The sequence below is a fragment of the Elaeis guineensis genome, chromosome 2, assembly GCF_000442705.2.
Source record: "Elaeis guineensis isolate ETL-2024a chromosome 2, EG11, whole genome shotgun sequence".
Classification (NCBI taxonomy): Eukaryota; Viridiplantae; Streptophyta; class Magnoliopsida; order Arecales; family Arecaceae; genus Elaeis; species Elaeis guineensis.
Genome location: NC_025994.2, coordinates 104,988,755 through 105,013,652, shown reverse-complemented (window position 1 = coordinate 105,013,652; position 24,898 = coordinate 104,988,755). Strand labels below are relative to the sequence as shown.

Here is a 24,898-nt window from a genome sequence, read left to right as displayed (position 1 = left end):
TTTTTGATATATTTTTTTTCAATGCCATTGCATCCAAGGAGATTTCTAACTACGTGTATAATTTGAAAAAGTAAACCAACAATTAGCTGATAAATATGATTCCTTCATGTGACTCTACCAGTCCCTTCCTGCAACAAGCTTGTCAAGTTATCAGTGAACAAATTCACAACAATACTTCTTCAATCTATCCTAATTTAAAAAGGAGAAAAAAAAAAAGATGATTAAAAATTTATAAAAGTTCATAAAAGATTTATCTTGTTATTTAATCTTTTTCTATCCCTAAAATGAAAAGATAAAGTTGGGTTGTTTGAGGTTGGTCTAGCAACATCTAAAATGTGGTATTTAGTTGAAATTGTACTTTATAATGCAGTATGTTCGTTTAGAAGTCAAAAGGTTACTTCTTGTTAACCTTTATAAATGTGACCTAGATAAATTTAGCAAGTCTTAATGTACATTTTCTATCAAAGAAAAAATAGATACAAGAAGCCAAATAAATGAAGGAGAAGATAAAAGAGTTGCTTATTTCTTAGTTGTTATCTCACAATCTTTTTTCCTTAGATGAAAGGATTATGTAAGATTTACAAGATCTTAAAATTAAAAACTAGGAAATTAAAGAATTTGAAAGAAAGGAGAAATTAAATATTTAATGGATCTTCTAGGCTAGCATCAATGTATCTGCTTTAAATTTATCCTAGAACCAAAGAAAGGAGGAAGAAGCATTCAAATTTTGGCAGATTGTGGAACAAAAGGAAGGGAACAACTTATGGTGATGCTTGGTGGATCATATAATAATTAAAATTGCTTTGTATAAAAAATGATTTCTTTTTTTTTTTTATAGGTTTCTATTTCAGCCTGCTAGGAACTGATTAGTTGGGCAATCTACTCACCTATCTACCCAAGTTTGTCTCACTTGGAATCTTGAACCTTTACAACCATTCATTGCATATTTAGCATAAAAGAGTAGAAAAAATGGATATGTATAGGAATTCCCTTACCCTTGTTGGAGGAAAATATGAAAAAAATAGAAATGTACAATGTCCTTTGCCATTTGTCTTGGTAGTTTAGCCTGTAGGCTAGTGCAGACAACACAGGCATGGGTAGCCACTCTTGTAGGCCACATGGTCGCTAGCCTGCCTTCTGCAAACAACATAATGCAATGCCCATTCAGTTGGGTACTCGAACCACATCTACCCCAAATTCAGTGGGATTTTCAAAATATCAAGTGTATATACTGATGTTTCTGCCATTTTCTTAGTGCTCTGTGTTTCTGAGGGTTTGTGATGCCTTTGCCATTCTTCTTGGTACTACAGATTGCTTATCCATGTGGACATGCCAAACCAAACCTCAATTACCAGACATTTTCCATTGGAATAAGTACCTACATCCATCGCCCTTCTCCCTTGAGGCCATATCGACATGCAAACTCATACCTCCCACCATGCATCCCCTTTTCATCTTGTTCCCTAATTGAATAAGTAATGATATTAGAAATCCCAAATTACAATGTCTCCGCTTAGCTCATTATGATCTTAGTATCTACTCCCTGTGTTTGTTGTTTCCTAGTTGTCTCATTTGGTGTCTTATTTCCAGTTCCCCCTTTTAATCATGATGGTCAAAATTTCATGCCTATGCTTCCTTCCACAAGGTCATTTAGACATGTATCTTGTATGAACCCATTTGTGTGAGACACATGATTGGATATATTTGTGTATATTGTATTGTATCACTGGACCATGAAAATATTCACTATCACAAAAAAGCCTTTTTAACCAGAGGGATTATGTACTTAGTACAATCTGTGTCTGATGTTGCACTAGGTTACTCTTGATGCTCAGGTTCAAGTAACCTATGTGTGCCAGGGATATTACAACCAAACTTACGTTGCATATGTATTTTGCAGAACTGTCTTTTTATACTAATGTTGCTTTGACATTACAATGAAGGTTGGTTTTGTTGATATGATTTATATTTTTTATGTGGTACTTACTGGAAAGAGTCAAAAGGCAATGGACATCCTGATTTGTAGCATATAATGTGCTAAAAATTATCAAGCATGTATTTCCTAGGTCCAAAACAAGTGTGCTCATCTTTGTAGTTTGTCAATCTGTCTTCTAATGCGTATTGTATTATGTCATGCATCTTTTGATGCTAGCACCTGCTGATTTTGACATGATATACTGAAACATGCATTCCATGCTGAGCACTAAGATATATATATATATATAGACAATTCTTCAGAAGGTGGTGAGTCATATGCTTCTCAGCAATCACTTTCAGCATTATTATGTTACTGGAGTAGATTTGCTGATTATTGGCTTAGTTCAGACACAATATACCCTTCATAAAAGGAAACAAAAAAAATTGATTGACATACATACTTATCAATGGTTGTTTTTAAAGTTTGTGTGCTTTGGAAGGAAAGTGGCTTATTGCTCAGGACAAAAGTCATCAAATTGAGGGCAAGTTTGAAATGTGCAAATTTCTGTGTATATTTATCTTGTTTGATTGCTAATGATGTTCTGTTCATTGTTCATACTTTGGCATAAGTAGCAGATTATGCCTTGATAAAGTTGTGGTTTATATTGCTATGATTGTTTCCATCATATGTAGCTTCAAAAAGTATTCTGTGTTCATGTATATTGCAAATTGGTGCTCTAGATATCCATTCAGCTGGACTTGCAATGTTGAAGGACATGATGTTCTTCTTATGCATGTGACTTGATGGTGGCTTTTTTTTCTGAGGAAAGATGATGGCATGTAGTAGTTGTTCAATCATGTATAATATTAGGTGATGGAAATGCTTAGTGGCAAGGGTTATCTTTGTATGTTGTGCGCCTTTTTCCTTGCTGCATCATCTGGTTCTTTGTAAGTAAGAGTCAACCTTCAGTTGTCCTGTTAGAGAGGAAACAAGCCTCCCAATTGATTACTGTTTTTCAGACTATTTGAAGACTTGCTGCATGAGTGCTCTTTCTTTTTTCGATATGGTAGTTTCCACATATTCCCTTTTCCATTTTATGGACTCTTCTACCTATTACTTTTCTCCAGCAATGGCGTCGTTTTTCTGAGAAGGTTGTATTAGATTGGACCTAAATTTGATTGAAACCAGCTAAGCTTTAAACCCTTCATTTCATCCATAATTTGAAACTAAATACTAACCCTAGAAACCAAAACCTTGGATTTTTTTTTTGTTGGGTAAAACGGGAAATTTACACGGCCTTAGTATGGATAAAACCCTTCGCATTTGAGAGGGCACAGATGAGTAAGCTTTGCGCAACACAGCCTGTGTGATTGGCAGCATATGAAGCCACCTAATCTGCAGCACTATAACCTCTCTATACACATGCGCAGCTCGAAATAACTAATAAACCCAGATAGTTTAGATGGCTTAGATTTGCACAAAATCATTTCATCTTCTTCCTGCAATGGCTTAGAATGGTTCTTTAATATGATTTTGTGATGTTTCAGGTGGATTGTGGATTGTTCCAAATGGTTTCTAGAATGCTCTTATATGTGGTTAACTGGTGTTGTGCATGTGGATTTCTCGGTTTATGTGGGAGTATTATGATTATCATTTGATATTTTCTTTTTCTGAATTTGACGAAGTATTGCTTTAATATTCATTGATTTTTTTTTTCTCGAATTTGTTAAAGCTGTTCTTTATTGCTTTAATATTCATTGACTGCAATTTTTGAAAAGTAGGGTAAACCATAGATAACTATGACTAACTACAGGAGTGTAGATAGGCATATGTAGTTGTCCTTGTTGATGGTAGTCTTAAATTTTATGTATATTTGACCATAGTGAAATTACAAAAATGAAAACAGGTCTGGACACAGACAGTTCTGTTGATATTCATTGAGTTTGGTTGCACTATATATTCTGTTATTTTTGTACTTGGTATTGCCGTAAGGATCAGTCCTTAAACAGTGCGTGTTTTGAAACATAGCTCTGCCTGTTTTCATTTAGGTAATCCCGGCTTTACATACACTCGTGCACGGTCTTGGTATTGAAAAATAGACGCCCATGAAAACCAAGAGCCAGGGTTCGAAAGCCTGGTCAAGATCGCACTATTGTTTGATGGCAATTAATCCAAGGACTGGACCTCAGTTTCCCAAAAGAAAAGAAAGAAAATAGGTGAAATAAACTCCTCTTTATTGGCATCAAGATTTTAGATAAGTTTGTTATGCACCTTCGCAAGGGAAAACCAGAATAGGTGTTTCTCGGACTGCCTTGTGCTTGAACACTGGTTGAACGCAAATCCTTGTTGGATTAACCTCCCCATGGCTTTATGTTAATGTGCTTCTAGTGATCCTGCTATAATCTTTCAAATTGACCCTCTTGCACCCGTCTGTACTTTTTGTACTGGAGGAGTTAAGTTCCGTGGTGAGTTCCCAGCAAGCTTTAGCTCAATCCTAAACGCTGAAATCCATTTATATTGGTTGTAGTCCTCGAGAGAAACATAGTTGTATTGATATTTGAAGAATACCGATTAGATTTCTCTTAGAAGTAATTCCTGACGGTTAATTAGTACACTGAAGTTCTAGTATTCCATGATTTTGAAGATTTTCCTTTCCTGAAAATTTGCTGATGCTTAACAAGCCTGTATAAGTTAAGCATCTGGATCTCCCCTGTTTCCGAATGCAAGTGATAATGAAATGGCTGCTTAATATTATTTATGATGTTCCAAGTGGACCATGGTCTGATCAAAATGGTCCTAGCACCTTTTAGGCATTTTAGGAAATCATGATTGTTGTGCATGTAATGAAGCTTGGAACAGCAATTATTGGTTGGTAAGCTGTCGCACCAAGGGATACTTTGTTTATATTTTAACTGACTACAGGATTGCAGAAACTGCAGAAAATGGTCTTTTGCGAATCTTCAGCTAGATCTGTTAGACCCTATAGTTTGGTTGGGGCTGGTGATTTCTTGTTAGTTTATAGCAGTTGTCACAAATGCTCTGTTTTCTGAAAACGTTGGTCGAATGCTTCATATTTTCAAACTGGTCATGGTTGGACGGAATGAGGTGCCACGAAGAAAATGGTGAGCTGGTTGGATGTGGAAGCGAATGAAGGTTCCAAAATACGGACGTCGTTAGCAGTGTCGTCGCCTCCCATGAGATGGATGCATTTAGTCAAAAAAGAGTATATATTATTTACCAAAAAAAAGAGTATATATTGAAATACTTGGACCGTGTATCTTATCTGTGTATTAATCGAGATTCCTGAGTTTCTCGGTCATATCAGATTATCTTGCACCCTCTACGTCGGCTAGGGATGAAGTGATATCTCAGCTGATCTTCATACTTACCAGCTGCGACAACTGAGGTGACACAGCGGACTTTTGGAATACTCGACCATTAAGGCTGCACGATATTATGCTTAAGGCTGCACAGACTAGAGGGCTCGTGAGTCAGGTTGGTTCAGCCGGAGAGCCAATTTGGGCTTAGGATTGGCAACTTTTGCTGGGGATGAGAGCCCTACATGAACATGAGGTAAGCATACTAGCCTGTATGATACTTGCTAGCCCACACATGGTTTAGATATAGGGCGGCTTTGCGCCTTTAGGCTTTAGTGCGTGACATTCATATATATATATATATATATATATGGGCCCAAAATGGTGTGGCCAACTAATAACCCTACTATTAAATCGTTACATGTTCGCAATTGTGTATGGTTTATGTCAGAGTACCGGCTTAACTTCTAGCAAAGCATCTGCCCGAAGGCCCAGAACCAAGCAAGGAATATCAAATGGGAAGCCACCTGCGCCTAAAGTCGACCAAGTAAAGGATGTAGACGGCCGCTGCTCCCTGAGATCTACCGAACTACCGTGCACGAGTCGCCCCTCCATTCGCATGCGCACACCAGGCCTGTTTTGTGGAAGGAAATGAACACTTGCCCAGGTGACCGCGACTCAGCTGAGGGAAGCCCAGAAACTTTTAGACATCCTAAGATTTATTCTAAGAACGCATATACTGTTTCTAAATTTATACTTGAATTAAAAAAAAAAAAAAAAAACTTCAGCTGGATCATTGAAAATCGTACAAAAGTATGTATTCTGAAAAGCCAGAATTAGATTAGTTTATCTAGTAAGCGTAATTCGCGTCAATTTGAAAATGTTGGAATTCTTTTTTCCTAGTTCAAATTTTTGAAAGCATAGAGTGGATGTGCAGTGTGGGTTGGCAAATTTTGGTCCTGGTTTGAGTTTATTTACCTAGAAATCAAAGTTGACCGAACTGGACCATAATGAGGCTTTTAGACTGGATTTAGTCAGTTTAATATGAAATTAGGAGGATATAAGTAGAGATACATGCACCTAGATCCTAATAGGTCGGTTGGTTAGGTTAAGAATGGAGAGGTGGCGGAATAGAATTACCGGGATTAGGATTTGACCTAGTTTAAGGTTTGTAGGTCCGAGGTTTCATTTCATGAGATGATAGCTGAGCAAGGGAGTTTATTTACGGCAAGTCCGGAAGTCTACGTAGAAAAGATGCATGCCACCGTATAAATCGTAGAAGCTGTAACACGCCTTCGTAATAATGGAACCGGGGAAGGAAATTTATTACAGATGCGACATGAGAGATCTCAATTGTGTCTCTGGTCGGTTACATCTCTCAATCTATTATTCAGTACCATTATGAAATAGGAATGTTGAGCTTTGGATTAGTACCGAGCGTGACATGACATTGACAGCCTGTAGCTAACTACCATACCCCAGGTCTTCATGCTTTATATTGATGCGTACACACTGTTTTAGATGCTGTCTTTTTTTTTTTTTTTGGGTAAGGTTGTACTCCTGTCTTGAATTGTATGATTTACCCACAGATAAAAATCCCACATCAGGTTTTGGTCCTGGCAGTATCTACAGGCAAAACTGCGAGGATCATGGAGCATGTAGATTGAGAATCAAAGAGCGATCATTAATCTGTCCCGGTTCCGTCGGTTGATAAATATAATTTCTTTAAATAATCTAGTAGAAGCACCAATATCGTTAACTGGTCTACTGTTTGACCATCACGCTTTCCACCACAAGGAGTGTTTAGAGTCGAAGTTGCACTGCAATTTTAGTCGTATTGCAATTTAAATTATGCTAATTGATTTACAAGGAAGAGAGTATCCATTGGAAGAGAGCAGGCTGCACTAGTGCAGATCTTGAAAAGGATAGAAAAAAATGAAGGAGAGGTGGATGGGACGGGGAGCTAGAGACGGCACATAGCAGCATAAAGGCATAGGGGATGGGAGCTGCGGTAGAGAAGGTGGAGCGGACAAGAGCGAAGGGGAAGAGAGATTTTTTTTGATTATCTACTTGAGTGGGTCGCAATACATTTCATAGTCACTTTGACCATAACTCTGATCTATCATAAGGTAATATTAACTTGCAGCCTAACATATAATTCAACTTACCAGAAAATTTAAGTTGCGGGTACTTCAAATAGGCTGCAAGCACCCCCCGTTAATAGACTCCAAGCAACCCGTGACATGAATGAATACAAGACATTAGATGTGGTTGTGGAGTTGGCCGTTGTGAATGGAATATAGAGCGTGGGACCTGAAACCAGGCCCGCGTGCTCCAGCTACCACGCTCCGTGCGCGCAAGTCAAAAGGCGATGGCTCTTCTAACCAAGCAACTCTGATTCATCTATAAACAATGTCCCCACCTAAATTCTCACGCTCTCTGTCCTCGTATCATTTCACTTGTACCGAAAGCAAGAGGCTGGCAAAGAGGTTTTGTAGTTGGTAGCGCTTTGGATGCGCACCTTTATCAGTTAATCCAGCTTTTCGGTAGTCTACCACTCTTTTGGTTCGGACTTCATGTCCCTATCTCTCCTTTACATTTATGAAATCTCTTTACCACCCAAAAGTGGGAGGACCAGTGCGTATGTCACATGGTCATGGGTTTTTTTTGTTTTGGTACAATCATGGTCATGGGTTTCAGTCCTTGTATTCCCTCCTTTGCTGCCTTTTTTAAAAGCAGGTTGATGCCGTCTAGCTTTCAGACTGTGAATTTAAGTTGACTGAGGAAAGAAGTGGCATTAATTACTTTAATGCAAAGTCACTTTCAATGTGGTTGTTTCGTCGACATGTTCCTGTCATCCCTTTAATCATCCACCGAAGATATGATCTCTAGGCATATTTCTGCAAATTGGCTTATGAGAAATCGAAGCAACTTAAGTTATTGTTCACTTGTGTATATTTTCATTTTTTAAGAAGAATTATGAATGTTCCATTATGACAGAAAACATTACATCTTGTGATGGTGAGTGGATAAATTTTGGTAGATATATCAACCAACAGCTTTCCTGCTAGAGCTCAAGCCACCGCTTTGCCATTACTCGAAACATGCGAGGAAAGGGAGTCCAAAGAGAGAACAAGCTTTATATGTGATGGTGAACTCCTTACCCATTAACCCTAGGTCCCAAAGAAAAGAAAGCAGATTGACATGTTCGGGCTTTACAGTTATCTCAAAGGTGTCACAGGATGGCTAGCTACTCGATCACTCCAAATGGTGTTAACTCCGGGCATCCGCACTTGCATTCTTTGATTTGAGCAATACTTACCTACCTAACAAGCGGGAAGGACTTCAGAATTAATGAAGCTAAACTAGTTATTACGACTTGATCTCTCTCCGTGGACGTGTCTCAAGGCTACCAAAGATCTATCCTTAGGTGACATAGGATCCCTCACAACACCTATTAACTGTCCTTGGAACCATCAACTCCTAGGCTGAAAGCTTGTCAGGACGCTGGTTTAGCAACGGTGAGGTCATCATGAGTTGTCGGTGTCTTGGAAATATGAGCAGTCGTTGGCATAGTGAAAACTGCAGGACAAGCAGCCTACCAACCCTATGAATCCATTAGCTTGCTCTCATCTAGTTCTTCACCATAAAGTAGCGAGCCCAAAGTTACAACAAAAGTGAAAAGTCCAAGCTGTGGGCTTTTTAGGAAGTCTAAAATCCAAATCGGAGAGTTTAGGGTGGGTTGAATTTAGCTTCATATGAAGGAATGCTGATCTGAAGACCACATACGCATATTTTACTCTATAAAAGAAAAATACAGTTCTCTCAAACCGGGTATCATGTGCTTCAAACTAAAAGCATGTCTGAAAAAAATATCGACTCATTGAAGTAAACAGAACCTATCCTGTCTCAGATAGGATAAAGGAATATGAATTTGCTCACAAATTATCATCTCTAGTTAAGACATGACAGGCTCATCACCTAAAACACTCTCTTACCCAAATTGCATTAGTAAAAATCAGATGACAGACTTCTACGCTGGGGAGAATCAAAAACTCTGATACGACGCAGATACGCATATTTTAGTGCTTTTTTATTAACTTATCCTGTATGGTACTTAATATTTTTTGATGAAACCTGTAGATACTTATCGCATACCACCTTATCCACCATGAATATAATATTTTATATCAATTCTTCGAGGTTGCTAAAATATTGCGTCACATGGGATGCTGCAGGCTACTCCGCGGTCATGATATATATCTCTTGTGTACAAAGGCAAGAGACAAAATCTGCAGTAAACCCTAGTCGACCAGCTCTCTCATCAACAATCGATTCAATACGCTATTTATCAATTTACACACCAGTATCACATGGGCATGATCATAAGTTCTTCGAACGCCACAAGCACAGACTCCAAAACCCAAAAAAGAGAACGAGTTAGACGATATGAAAGATAGTATTATAAACTTTTAATACCTGCATCAAATAAATAATATCCCAGGTTGCCGTCGGTGTCAAATGGCGCCATATGAACCTTTTATAGCAAGCCTTTTTTTTTTTTTTTTATCAACTTTTATAGCAAGCCTTAACCACAGGAAAAAGAAAAAGAAAAACCAACCAAAAGCACCTAGTACCTTTTTATCACATACCTCACACCCTCCAGATCCTAGCGCACAACCTGTAAGCTTTTACATCACAGCACAACTACTGGTGTTCTCGTCACTGAAAAGATGGGCACCATAATCACCGGTCTCTGGTTGGTGGTGGACCTGGTGGTAGAGGTAAGGACTTGGATAGTAGGGATAGTAATAGCCAGTGTAGGGTGGGATTTGAGGAGCCCTATTGTACATCATCTGGGGTTGCATGTACCTGCTTTCATTCACCAGCGTGTTGTTGTCGAGTCCCCTGGAGTTCATCATCATGGCTGATGGATGGTTCTGATAGGCTTGCAGGCTCCCCATCATGGGTGCCTGATGGGCCCCACTAAGCCCGCCACCACCATTTGCTGGGAAGCCTGTGGGGAGGGTGTTGCCAAGATGCTGCTGCTGCTGCCGCTGCTGCTGCTGGGCTTGGTGGAACCCGAACACATTGTTCCCACCAAGCCCTTGGAGGCCTCCCATGCCCATCAAGCCATTGACATCACCCACCCTCCTGCCTTCCCCTGCATTAAGACTGCCACCACCCAAGTGGGCAACATTACCCATCTTGTAGTTGGGGAATGCAGCGTTTAAGCCCTTCTGGTCTGGCCCATTCGGGCCCTTTAGCCCCATATTCTGGTTCGCGTGCCCACCCCCTTTCTTTCCGGCTACATTGTTGTCATTCCCACCAGCATTGCCATTTTTCTTGGCATTAGCTGCCGCTGCTGCTGCATTGTTTGCCTGCCTCAGTAGATTGAGTTGATTCATCTTATCGCCAAGGAGCCGAAGCTCATCAACGTCAATCTCATCGTCGTCGTCGTAGTCCTCGTCGTCGGAGCTCAAGGAATCAAACTTGTGTTGCTGGTTCTTGAAGGCTTTGAGTCCTTGAATGAGGGCCTGGTTGGGCTGGCCTTTGCTGTTCTTGGTGCCATCTTTAAGGGAACGGGCAGCTTGGTGCTGCTGGTTGAGCTTATAGCTCTGGTTGTTGGGCTTCTGAGTCCAGAGCTCTGCATACTTGCCCGACCTGGCCAGCTTCTTGATCAGGGTCTTGGAGTCCACATTTCCTGAGACCGTGACCTTCTGTTGCTCTGCATCTATGCTGACTGTATAGACTCCTGAATGAGATGGAAAAAGGGTCAGATATGTGTGCACAAGCTAAACAAGATGGTCATTTAGAACCAGGAGGATGGTATCCAGAGTTTACCCGGCTGCATGTCACCAGCATCAATTAGGAAAATGGTAAACAAAAGCAATATATATATATATATATATATATATATATATATATATATATATATATATATATATATTTGTTTTGTCTGATTAAGAAGTTTTAAGCTGGGGTAATGATCAAACAGCGACAAGAAACTAAGGCCCTGAACCACAAGAAGCAGAAAAGGAGGACAACCTCCGGACGTGTGTAGAAATCCATGATTTGTTTATTGTAGAGGTGGAAGGATATTTCCATCCATCCTAACCACTTTCCTAGTAGAAGAAATTTTATACAAGAAAACTGTTTAAAATGAGAGGCAACTTTTATAAACTGGCCAAATTTTCCCTTATTGCCCTTTTCTAGGAAGATCGAGGCACTATGAGACGTATAACTGTATCAAATTGCTCTGAAACTGTCTAGGTCCTCCTACTTCATTTTATAGATTTGTATTCTTCCACCACTTGCATCAAAAGAAAAAAAAAATTTAAAGGTTGGAGGCAATAAAAGAAATAGAATAAAATGGATGCCCACAGCTCTTGAAATTTTCAACTATTTATGTCCATCTCGAGATATTTCAGACCTTGATTTATTATCAAATTTAAGAAGAAATAGGAAAATATTTTTTTTGAAAAAAAAATCCATCTAGTATTATCTCACCTTAAGTTTTGGAAATTTTCTCTCATTTTCCTTTCTTGAATTGACAGCTATATGGATAAGAAATGTACCTTCAATCCTTTGAAGAAGCTTCTTCACCTCCTGCTTACACCCATCACAGTGTATGTGCACTTTGAGAATGAACGTCTGCAAGCAACAACATACAAATAAACAAATCAAAATAGCTCCCTTCACATCCTTCCCCCTTCTCAAGACACATCAAGGATTTTTAAGAGAGAGAGAGAGAGAGGGAGCGAGGGACAGGAGGCAAGGATGTGGTACCTGGATCTTGAGGAGCTTAAAGTCATCAGCTTTAGTCATTTCTACTGCTGTTGATGTGGCTGCTGAGGAAACTAGAAACTATAACTCTGGTCACACACACACACACACGCAGAGAGAGAGAGAGAGAGAGATGGAGATGGACTAAGCCACCGCTACTACTTGCAAGAAAGGGTTGTGGTGGTGGCGGTGCAAAGAGGACTTCTCGTTCATGAATGGATTCTACCCTCCCCACCTTCCTCTTCCACTACATGCTCTCATTAAACCCCCACATGGATGCTCCACTCAATATATATGGGAGTGCCTGCCTGCCTCTGGCCCCGGAAAAGCCATCCAACGGCCAAAACGAAGGAGCAGATGATCGAAGAGAGAAAGAGATATGATGTGATTTGACGTTTAAATCCAAGGAAAAAAAGTCAGTAAAGGAGCACCGGCGACATGACGAGGGCCCACTCCTTCCCCCTACTTCTACGCATAGCCTCTGTCCTTTTCTCACCGTGGTTGTCCCCTGTTTTACCGCGAGATGATAACACTGCTACAGGAGAAGAAGGCACGTATACTTGGTTTCTCTTTCTATCTGGTTAGTAAACACCATCCACCTTTACTTTTTTTCCGAACCACGCTACGTACTTTGTTAAGAATGAGATGAGGTTAGTTTTATCGTGCTGAGGAGAATGTCCCCATGGAGATTAATTGAAGTGGGCCAGACAGCATGTTCATGGAGGCAGACTCAACCCAAAAGTCGCAGTCTCTTGCTTTATGTTGCTTGAACTCTGGTGGATGTGGCTTTAGATGCTTGCATGGTAGCATACATTCTACTGAGTGGCTTTTTGTTTAAAAAAAATATGTGTTTATTTTGTTTCTGCTTGCACATAGAAAAGAAAAGAAGCCAGCTGATTTGTTGATGCGGTTTGGAAAATGGAGGGGAATGTTGCACCTGATCTCATATATCCCTCCATTCTAAGAACTTAAATTTAGCTATAAGGTTTTCTGTATAATTTTTTAATGGAAAAGGAAGAAAGGCAAGATTCACCGCCTGATGTATGGGACATTCTGGTTGACGTTTCATGCGCCATGATAAGACCTCATCTGGTGTATCATCATATTCCGAGCATTAGGAATGGATTTGAAAAGAAAAGAGTTGCAAGGAAATCAACTTTTTTGTTTATAAATGCATGTGTTCCCATTATTTCCCCCTGTAGCTTGTAGGTTCAACTTTATCTTCATGGACTGGTTTGGTCACAAAAACAAACAATTAAATAGAAACAAAACATTGCATCGACAGAGAATCCAAGAAAAAGGAATTGACAGTGTAGGACTTGTCAGAGGAAAGGTAGGGAAAATCCACTTGGTGGAATTATGCAAGTCTAAATATTGTGAAAAATACCTTCCAAATTTTTAAGCCCGAAATCTCCTATGCTAATCCGGAACGATCCAAGACATAAAGTACACACAAAAGCAGAGATGGTGGAAAAATTACAGATAATTTATTACCCAAAATATCCTCGTATAGTTTGTGGGTTGTCGAAGAGCATCGCACCAAATGCAGAATAAAAACAATAGAAAGGTGATACAGACTACATGAGCATCGCAATGATGAAATAAAGACAAATAGATGAGGGTGTGCTACAGTTTGAAAACCTTGATGTCTTCCTATGACTTTTGTGTTATTCTACTAATTAAGAATCAATATCCAGAAAAAGGAAATAAAAAAAATGAACAAATCCACTTACGGAAATTGAATAAGATACAAATAGAAGGAGATAAGTTTCTCAGTTTCTTTTGATAAGCGCTTTGTCAGAGCTTTGCTACCGAAGGAGGCCCTCCTCATTTTGTTACTGCAATTGATCCATGATGACCTACACTACTGTTGATCATGGAGAGCTTGGAATTGCATTAAAGGTTTTTATGATGTGACACATGACATTGATTTGGCTTTCCCTTCGTATGGTTCCGTTTTCTTTGAGCCATGTAAAGGACATTAGCGAAAGATAAAATGATTAATGCAGCTAGGATTGTTGTATTAGCATGTTTGGTTATTAACTGGGTTTAATTATTTCTGTTGCTATTAGTTTTTGAGTACAATTAACAGCAAGAGATATTCATGCCTTCATATTCCCCATATTAATTATAGGTTTTCCTTCTAATTTACACGCTAGATGAACACCAACGCTGGTCCTTCTACTCACCTCGGTCCAATTAGTTGATGGCATGTGTTAGCTTGGGTGGTCCAGCTAGAGATTTCGGGTAAATTGATGATTAGTATAGTTGTGAACGGCAGTTGTTTAATCACGTAAGAGGAGGGATTTGGGAGGTATTTAAGGTCATTTATATTCTATATTACTTTTGGCGGTGAAACTTTAGGTAGTTATGTTTTTCTTTTACAGTTTTACAAATAGTGGGGCTCCGTGGATACAGAAGTCATGCACCTTGAAAAAGATGGCAGAGATTTGGATTATTATGTTAAGACGTTGCATGTTGACTGTACTGGCCATTAATTCATTACGGATAAAAAAAAGTCTGATCCAATGCACGACGATCTTATTGCTGCAAAGTCTGAGAAGATCAAATATATGCAAAGTTTATCCTCACAAGGGAGATTATTTTTATATTTTAAATTTATAAAATCCAAATCATATCAAGGTAACTCTATCATTGCTTCAAGACTGGCTCTTACTTTAATCCACTATTAATATAGTAAAATTTAATAAATTAATCTTGATTCGGCATGATCTAAGAGAAATTATAAAAATCTATTTTAAATTTAATTTAAGCCGATCATTATGAAATAAATAAGATTGGATTCTAAATTTTGATCCTACTTAAATTTGGATGGAATTTGGGCATATCCACAAGCCTCGGTGCATTTTTCAAATTTGTATGCACAAGCATATATTTGTATTTTTCTTTTCTTCGTCTTTATTTTTATCTTTCCTCCCTAAATGAAGAGGGGTTTGCGTGTGGGCAGGAGGTTGCTAGAAATTTAAGGAGTAGGTACTAAAATTTAAGGGGTTTAACCAATAGTACATCATCCGCAAAAAAAGGTCTAGTGTCAAAACTGGGGTACAAAGTTTTATGATAAGAGCGTAGAGGCATTTAATAGGTTGGTGAACAAGACCACTTTCTTACAAAAAAAAAAAAAAAAAAAGGACAAGACCACTTTCTCTCAGTTAATTGTTTAGTGTTACAAAAAAAAAAAAAAAAAAGAACACTTATTGACTTTGGCGCATTTGAACAGCTAAGCATACATTTTGCTCGGGGAGATTACGTATGTTTGGAGAAAGTATGTTTGTGGTCATATACAAGTACAAGTGGTTTTAATCTTTTTATCCAAGCAATCACGGTTCTTTTTTATTTTTATTTTTTATATTAAAGTGAAAAAGAGTTTCCGTCTTTGATTATATGTGATCAATATCAATTTATTGAATTACTGATCTAACTTGTTAGTGAAATCTTTTGTGGACTGTATTACTTATTTATTTTTAAATTTTATTTATATCAAAGTTGCAAGGTTTACTACCAAGAGAGGGCAACACTCGCTGTGGGTTGCTAACAGATCTTTATTAATTATTATTATTTTTAATTATTGACATTCAATCTTAATTTAATATTTTTATTAAAATAACATTAACTATTCTTATGGAGGTTTTTTGAGATGAAAATCTACATATGGGACATAACCTTTTAAGGGATAATCAATTTGGCAGATGAAGACTGCTCAATCCAAAAAAAAAAAAAAAAAAGCTTCTACTCATAGTCTAAACAATCACTTCTACTCATAGTCCAAGGGATGCAAATGAATTCACCTTTGTATTTTCTTTTAAAAGTAAATGATGCTGCATGCAGAGATTCAATATGCACCTTATGCAACATCTAACTTGATGGATTTAGACCATTTCTTAATGACCAAACAAGCAATAGTATGATAAATAATGTAAATATTATAACAAATAATCCTCATGACTCTTCAATCCGGACATATTAAAATAGTTGAGCGAGTTTACGAAATGCAAGTATGGGATGCTTTCTATTTTTTCAAAGTGGGATGAAAGAAATAATATTAAGCTAGCTAAGAAATAAATAAATTAAAAACCCAGAAAATCATTTATCCATTGTATCTTAATTTCCAAAATCTATACTTATCTTATTTTTTTGGGCATCACGTCAGCCAAACCTAACCTGACCCAGTCCCGAACCAACCCACTCGACACGAGAAGATAAGATAACGACAGGCTATCTCTTCACTTTGGTACGAGAAAACGGCGTCCCATTGACCCCGAGAGCAATCCCCCACGGAGTACGAGGCCGGGCGGAATTCCGAGGAAATTATTATTTTTTTACTTTAAATTTTACCCGGCCATGGCTTTGCCCTTTTTAATCCCATCACTCCTGTCCCCTTTTGGTGCGGGTTTGACGAGTGGCGAAGTCCCAGGACGGTTAATTCCACTGAAGTGAGGGGGTTATCTGATAAATACCTTTTCCTTTTCCTTTTTTTTTTTTTCCTCTCCAGTCCTTGGGGAGTTTAATATTTGAATTTATATTTTTTTTGGTTACGTGTGTGGCTTGCTGGGAGCACGCAAAAACAAGCGCTGGTTTTGCAAACCCCTGCCATCATTACTTGCCAGCTGCTCGGCACGCGGAACGCTACATAACATTAAACACTCTGTACTTCATGACTTCATCACAATTCCTTCTCCTTATCTTCTATTTACCTCAACGCCACTCACTCCCGTTTGCTTCCACCATGACTTTGGACTCTCCCTGCGTGCATCTGCCTGATGCCGCACGAACCCCAAAGCAACACTTGGTTGGATTCCACCCGTTTCTTTTCATAAACTTCAAATGCACTGGGGTGGAATGTTGGGAATGTGGGACGCACGTATCATCTGTATAACTATATTGAACACACTGCGTTGATACTCGATCTACCTTTCACATGGCATTCATGGTGCATCTCCTTGCACCCATATATGGTGATCGTTTGTTTACCATCCTATTTTGGCTATTCTGCCCTAGGAAAACGAATTATGGACTCAAAAGTGTGAATGGAATTGTGTAAGCTTCTATGTGCATGCATAGAAGTTTCAATAATTAAGCTCATGTTGATGGGTAAATCAAATATCCATAACAAAGTCATTAGCTGACATGGTTCATAATTTTATACTCTTGTATCACATGAAATTTCATATTTATTTTGTTTTTCAAGAATTGGCATTTTAATGGTAAATTCTAATTAATTGTGTCTTCCAAAAATGGTGGTCCATGTGATGACAAGGAATCATATTCTTTAATACTATTGCATATTAATAAGTCCATTAAGTCATGTTGCTATTTTTATCTTTAATATGTACAACTACAGAGTCAATAGCATCTCCTACTTTCAATTGTTCTACATCTTAAAAAGTGATCGTAAGGTATGGTTGAAAAAACGTTCTTATATTAACAATTGAGCACTTGGGCAGATGGTATCATCCCTCGCTGCATTGGTAGAGAGTGAGGTTTTATTTCTGATCGAGAGCCAACCTTTGAAAGATGGGCATATACATGATAGATAGGCAAGAATTATTTATAAATGTCAAAAAAATAATGTTGCCATGCTCATCATTTATTTTAGTGCTCGCCACGAATATTGCCATTTTAGGAATGAAAACCAGGGGAAAACCATAAACCGGTGGTAAATACTGCTTTTCTTTATTACATTGTCATCTTTATGAGATGCAAAGAAAGTGGTCCACAAACATGGCATTTGCTTGCAAGATGGGGATATGGTAATATTATTGACTGTTATGAGATTTTTTTTTGGAAAGAAATTGTGTTAATATTATTAATATATATTATAATGCGTTTTCGGACATCTTTTGCTCAATTAGATTTAATTTCAAGTTCTTTTTCCATTTTTTTTTTTGTAAATTTCTATATTATTTTAATTTTTTTTTTCTTTGCATAAGAACAGCTAATAGAAAAGTACCTCATAAGCACAAAAGCTTCTTACTTGATTGGAGATGAAAATCACAAACATGAGCTCAGCGATCGGTAAGATTCTCGTACATATGTTTTAAATCATGGTGTGGAAAAGACTTTGTTCTGTTGGTTCCTTAAGCTCAAATACAACTAATTTATCGTCTCTAAGACTTAAAAGGCTGGATTATGAACCTCTTAATATACCAGGGGAAAGGGCCAGGCAACAACGTAATATAAAGTTTGAATCATCTATGGCCGTAGCTATGTATATGTCTCTTCCTTTTGAAATTTTAAATTTAGATATATTTCATAAGATAGATTATGTCCTTCGTAGTGTGAATAATTATGTCCTTTTTCTCTTTGTTCTCTACTTTTCTTCTTTTATGATCTTAAATGGTTAAATTGAAGGGGCCTTTCGCTTATCCCTGCAATAAGGTCCCACGAGGCCTGTACACTGCACACTGTATCGATTACAAACTTTAATTCCAACAACAATCCGACTGCTATTTAAAATGTCTTAAAAGCGTTTCAATGTGGTTCCAACGCATGGCCACCTTTGTACAGGAGGGTGATACAAACTACAAGAAAACAAGGATGTGTCAGTTGTTAGCTGTAATGGCTTTCGATCAAAAAGGAAGAGACATGAACTTTGCTAATGGAAACTATTCATGAATCCTTGAGAGAAATATTAAGAATAAATGAAACCGTACATAAGACATCAATATCATTGTTGCGGCCAATCCCCTCATCGTCTGGTCGTCGGAAACAAGTGCCTGTAAAAAAAAATCCGCACTGACCGGAGACGGCTCCGGTGGAGACCCTCCGACGGTCAAGTCAGAGAGGAGACTAGGCAACAGTGAAAAGAAAATAAGAAGCTCAACGAGGGAGGGTGAGAGAGAGGGAGGAAGCAAGTCCAAAAGTTTCGAAGGGATCTCCAGCACTGTTGTCTTCCCCGATATATATAGTGGAGCATGGTATGGCGCCGTCATTAATGGCGCGGACAATTGAAGAATTGTCAACTCACTCAGGACTGTCAGAGTCGCCGCAAGAGTGTCAAATCGCTGTGGGGCTGTCAAGTCGCTAGGGTTGACCCATGCCTTAGGTGGGATAATGCCCCTAGGCGGCAGTGCCGCATGCCGTTGTCAGGACTGACAGTTCGTGGCAGTCGTACTGCGTCTGGAGGAGCTGACCGACCATAGGTCGGCGGTCAGTTGAGGGGCGTCGGGTGGAAATTCGGAGCCCCTCTGACAGTCAGTCGGGCATCGGACTCCATAGTGCAGCTGGTCGGGAGAGAAAAAAAGGTCCGTCCGACCGACGTATCCTCGATCGGTCGGTAATGGCAGCCGTCGATCGGTCGTTAACGGGAGTCATCGGTCGGTCGGTAATGGCAGCCGTCGGTCGGTCGGTCATGTAGGTCCGATGATGAATCGGCGTGAACGGGATCGGTCGGTAAGCGGGGTCGGTCGGTATTCCCCAACAATCATCATTTTCTAGCATCAAGATTTCATGGAATACGAAACAAAACTATCTGAAAATGACATGATGATAGCTTGCGATTCAACTAGAAAATATATAAACAACCAATTATATATGAGGCACTGCCGACATCGAACAAACATTCTTAACCGATCAAGCAAAAGTATCATCTATATATGGCTAAACTCCGACCTCTAGCAATCACCTAATGGCTTTTGGACAAAGAATACTAATTAGAAGCATCCGTTCCTTCCAGCACTAGTCCTCAATTAATGGATGGGGGCCCTACGGAATCCAGTTTGTGGGTTGAGGGGTATTGTCAATTGCTTTCTTGCTTGTTTAGGTGGGAGAAAGCCAGGCGGCAAGCAAGAACGGGACCTCTTTGATGCTCGAATTTATTATTGGAAGACGCCAACTTCGCTTTTCATTGCCTTCACGTGAAGTGTTTGCGAGCCTCAGAGCAACGCCAACTTTGTGGTTTGATGAACAACGTAAACATGAACGCAAAAGCCCCCCACTGCATCCTTGTGAAAGGATCCAAGCCACAAGGCATCTTTGATGGCAACAAGCATTGCCCATTCTTTCTTTCATGGCATTATGTTTAATGGCTAAGGGACAAACCTAAGGTCTCCTTCAGCAATGAAGTCTTTTCATAAAAGTGGACTATAGTGCCTGTGATTGCGAGAAATCAGGAAATTTGGAGGCATCTATTTGGTGGTACTTGAACTCGAAGGTGCAAGCACTAAACTAGCTTCCATGTACTTGTTGGTTTGCTTTGCTCGAGCATTCAAAGAAAAAAAAACTGGCCCAATTCGAAATCCTGTAAGCATTTCCTAATCAAAGTGGAACGCCAGATTTTTCAGATGTTGCCCCAGGTTGAGACAAACTACAAACTGGTCCGAGTTGGTTTCTCACAGAGCTAGCCAGAGCTATTCCTCTAAAGTTGAGATTCCTTTCGCAAAAGAAGTTTCATATTCATCAACATTTATCTTGCAGTATTCTTATTGAGGCAAAATCCACCAAAGAAATATTGGTATCAGAATGATCATAGAAGTCGCTGCACAGCTCTCTTGACTGGTAGATATTAGGGTTTTATTTTATTTAGTTGATTGATTTTAGTTGTGAGGGAACTGCTACAAGATCTTGGCCATCACATGAGCAAAATTTTGGCAATACTCGGACCAAATTCCACACTAATGTGCACCTTGAAGTGTACTGGATTCATGCCCACAATGATAGTCAGCTATTTATATAATGAGTTTCTGCATCAAATCTATTGATAGCATTGGATTTGCTCGGTTCCAAACCGGTCCACTTCTAGCGCTAGTTTAGCTTGTTTCTGTTGTGTGGAGGAATGCCACAAAGTGTGTCTTTTGAAACGAAGATTAGATGAGTGCCCTTCGCAATAATTCATTTGAGAGAAAATTAAGCAGCCAAACATATAATATAGGACTTTTTTTTTTTACAAATATATATAAACCGAAGTGGACTAAGAATGTTCATCTAATTTCAAGTCCAATTAAGCTATAATCGAATGCTCGAAGAAAACAAACGAAATTCAAAATAATATCAGAGAATTATCCCCTTAAGAGATAGATCCATCTCTACGTATGATGTGAATAGGAAGAGACATTCCAGAACACTGCACAAAGTCATAAATCATGTTTCCACTTCCACCCACTGAATCTTTTTATGCAATATAAACCATGGGCTTTTGCCATGGTGGCTCTCTCTTATGGGCGTCAGTTCTCTTTCCCAGTGAATAGACTGCACCTTCAGAAAACTTTGCTGATAATGCTTCTTTCAAGATTTTACATTCTTTCTTTTCAAATAAATAAAAAAGATTTTACATTTATTTTTCTTTTTTAATGCTTGGTAGAACAGATTTTACAAGTCTATTATGGTGACGATCCATATAATTTAGACTTGTATTTCCTTCTCTGTTCAATTGATCTCGTTAAATGTAGTTCCTGGTCACAATGGATTGAAATGGGAAGATCATTTATATGTATTGGATAATTCTGCAAAAGAAACTTTTAACCCAATTTGTAACAGTATAGCATTGGTTAGTTGGCCTTCCTCTAAATATTGGACAAAATTATTGTTGTAGCATAGAAAGAAAGACATCATTAGTTTCATATTGGCTGTGAGTCAAAAAAGACTCTGGCTTATATAGGAAGAAATCATTCTTCCTGTATGAGACATTTTTTGAAGGGCAAAATCATGAAGCCCATGGACTAGAGTGAACAATATCTTACATACCAAGTTATGAGCCTTTAGCTCAAGCACCTACTCCGATACACATTATATTTATCAATCATACATATTTATTTCATCTATGGGCTTAAGATTCCATGATCCGAGTTTAAACAAGTGAGTTCTCGCCCTTGTTCATATAACAGGACATTCAATTGACTTTTCCAACTTTGATGGAAACTATATTTATTTTTTGGTACCCAATTATATAGCATAAATTTCTGGACCTACATAGCAGCTGATGTTAAACTATCATGATTTATCAAGCCCACCCAGGCCCAATCTGATACCAAAGTTTTGAAATGGTTGCTCGCTGTGATAAATCCTCGTATGGCTGGTGTTAGAATATACCGACCAACTCTTTTTACGCCAACTCACCCTCGGACCTGTCCGACTGACGTTCGACTCTACCGACCGCACCGACCGACGACTGCCAATAGTAGCTGCCGACATTATCCAATCGAGGGTGTGTCGGTCGGGCAGACCCATTCTATTCCCGACTAGCCGAGCGGCGGAGCCTAGATTACCGACGCACTGTCGGATGGGGGTGGCAGCCGACGTCCGACTTCCGCAATGCACCAGACCAACCGACGGTGTCTCCGGATCTTCACCCGATGTCCCGCAGCCGAATACCGACGTATGGTCGGTTAGCTCCTCCAAACGCCGTACGACTGTCATGGACTGCTGTCCTGATAAGGACATGCGGCGTGGCCGCCCTGGGGGCATCGTCCTGCCAAGGATATAGGTTAGCCCCAGTGATTTGACAGCCCACGATGATTTGTCAGTCCGCGGCGACTCTGACAGCCTCCGGTTGTCTGTGCCATTAATGGCAGGATCACGCCGCGCTCTACTATAAAATGGGGAAGGCAATAGTGTTGGCGGGGAGGAGGTTTTTCTAAGCTCCTGAGCTCTCTCTCTCTCCTTAGCTCTCTTCCGTTGAGCCCCTGATTCTTTTCTACTGTTGCCTAGTATCCTCTCTGACTTGACCGTTGGAGGGTTCCCACCGGAGATATCTCCGGTCAGTGTGGACTTCTCTTGCACGTGCTCGTTCCCGGCGATCAGGCGATGAGGAGATTGGCCGCAACAGGTTTGGCACGCCAGGTAGGGGGGATCACGACCTCCACAGAGCTTAAAAAATCCTTTCGAGATGACAAGAACTAGGGCTCAGCGATCGAGAGCCACCGGATCGGCGAAGCACTCTTCCCATCCAGAAGAGGCCTCTCCTCCACCCTCCATGGTGGAACCCAGCTCTCTGCATCCTGTGGTGACCATGGAGGTGCAGATCGCAGTGATCGTACGGCAGATGACTGTGCTGTTGGATGCAGTCAAAAGCCTTCAACAACAACCAACCCGGTTGCCGTACTCGCCGGCGGAGCAACCGGCGGCGCACCCGATGCTGTCCAAGAGCAGCCGTCGACGCCCGCGTCGGTCTCCGTCTCTTCCTCAAGAGCAGCCGTCTCAGCATTCCCATCGAGAAGGGGAGAGGCGGCCATGGCGTGACACCCACCAGTCTCAGCGTCCCTCTCCTTCCCAGCTGGAGCGAGCGAGGAAGGAGAAGCGGCCACGGACACTGTCCGCCTCCCTCTCAGATTCATCGGGAGATTCGACCCTTGGGATATCCCAACATCGATGGATCGATGACTACGAATGCAGGTTCGAAGAAATCGACCGTCGGCTTGCCCAGCTCCAGGTGGATAGACAGAAGTCTTCGAACGACGTTGACTTTCAGACCGTCCAACCTCTCTCCTGACTCATCCTCGACAAGCCGATTCCTAGTCGGTTCAAGATGCCTCATGTGGAGCCTTACGATGGCTCCACCGACCCAGTCGACCATCTGAAGAGCTACAAGGCTCTCATGACGATCCAAGGGGCAACCGATGCCCTCCTCTGCATCGGCTTCTTCGCCACACTTCGCAAAGCTGCCAGGGTCTGGTACTCTGGCCTCCGCTCAGGAAGTATCCACTCCTTCAGACAGCTCGAGCATTCTTTCATGGCCCATTTCAGCACCAGCCGGAAGCCCCCACGAACCTCGGACAGTCTTTTCTCCCTCAAGCAGGGAGAAAATGAGACGCTCCGACACTTCGTGATGCGATTCAACGCGGCCACACTTGAGGTTCAGGATTTCAACGAAGACATGGCTATCTAAACCATGAAGAGGGGGCTGAGGGAGTCCTGATTTACATATTCCTTGGACAAGACCCTCCCCCAGACATATGTCAAACTGCTGGAGCGCGCGTACAAATACATGCACGTAGACGAAGGAGCTTCCGACCAACGCCTGACCAAGATCAAGGGTCCGAAGGAGAAGTGAAGGAAAGGTCGGGCTCCTGTCGAGCCTAGCGGGCCCCCGATCGAGAAACAGGTCTCATCCCAGCGATAGAGCCTGAGATCACCTCGACGGTGGAGTTCGAGGCCGATGCATCGCAGGTATGACTCCTATACTCCTCTCTCTGCTTCTCATGCATAAATTTTGATGGAGATCGAAGGAGAGGAATATCTGTGACGGCCTCCGCCTTTGAAGGCAAAGGGCCTCGACCGACGAAAATACTGTCGATTTCATCGGGGCCATAGCCACAACACCGAACAGTGCATCCAACTCAAGGATGAAATTGAGGCCCTCATACGCTGAGGGTATCTCAAAAAATTTTGAAGGAGCCCGCCGATTCGACCCGTCCCCCACCGACGACCCCAATCGACTGAAGAGGCAGCGAACAACTAGCCTACGGCTGGGATCATCAACATGATCTCCAAACGACTGGACCGGGAGATGACTGCTGGAGGGGAGTCGATGGAGCTGCGCCAAGATGATGTAATTACTTTTACAGATGAAGATGCTCGGAGAATCCAAACTCCCCGTGACGACACTGTTGTTGTCTCGGCAACAACAGCAAATTATGATGTAAGAAGGATTCTTGTTGATAATGAAAGTTCGACTAATATTTTGTTCTACTTGACCTTCTCCCGAATGCGACTGTCGGCTGATCGGCTCAAGAGAGTCTCTACACCCCTAGCAGGTTTTGCTGGAGATGCTGTCACGGTGGAAGAAAAAATTACTCTTCCCGTGACAGTTGGAACCGAACCACGACAAAGCACCGTCTACTTAACCTTTATGGTCGTCCAAGTACCTTCGGCCTACAACACCATACTTGGGAGATCCGGACTAAACGCCTTCAAAGCGATAGTC

The 24,898-nt window shown here is 40.5% G+C and overlaps 1 protein-coding gene across 1 annotated transcript; it reads right to left on the bottom strand.

Moving 5' to 3' along the window:
- Positions 1–9,780: 9,780 nt before the first annotated feature.
- On the bottom strand, positions 9,781–12,274 carry LOC105045845 (heavy metal-associated isoprenylated plant protein 37). The gene is made up of 3 exons (XM_010924271.4): positions 12,025–12,274; positions 11,814–11,889; positions 9,781–10,990 (listed from the first exon to the last, which is right to left on the bottom strand). The coding sequence occupies exons 1-3, from the start codon at positions 12,061–12,063 to the stop codon at positions 9,927–9,929; spliced, it is 1,179 nt and encodes a 392-aa protein (XP_010922573.1). The 5' UTR covers positions 12,064–12,274; the 3' UTR covers positions 9,781–9,926.
- Between the last annotated feature and the right edge of the window lie 12,624 nt (positions 12,275–24,898).

Bases quoted from the DNA above. Each gene is read 5' to 3' on its own strand.
- LOC105045845 (XM_010924271.4), bottom strand. From the start codon at position 12,063: ATGACTAAAGCTGATGACTTTAAGCTCCTCAAGATCCAG. The intron at 11,890-12,024 runs GTACCACATCCT...TGTTGCTTGCAG, and splicing joins TTAAGCTCCTCAAGATCCAG to ACGTTCATTCTCAAAGTGCA. The intron at 10,991-11,813 runs GTACATTTCTTA...CATCTCATTCAG, and splicing joins GCTTCTTCAAAGGATTGAAG to GAGTCTATACAGTCAGCATA.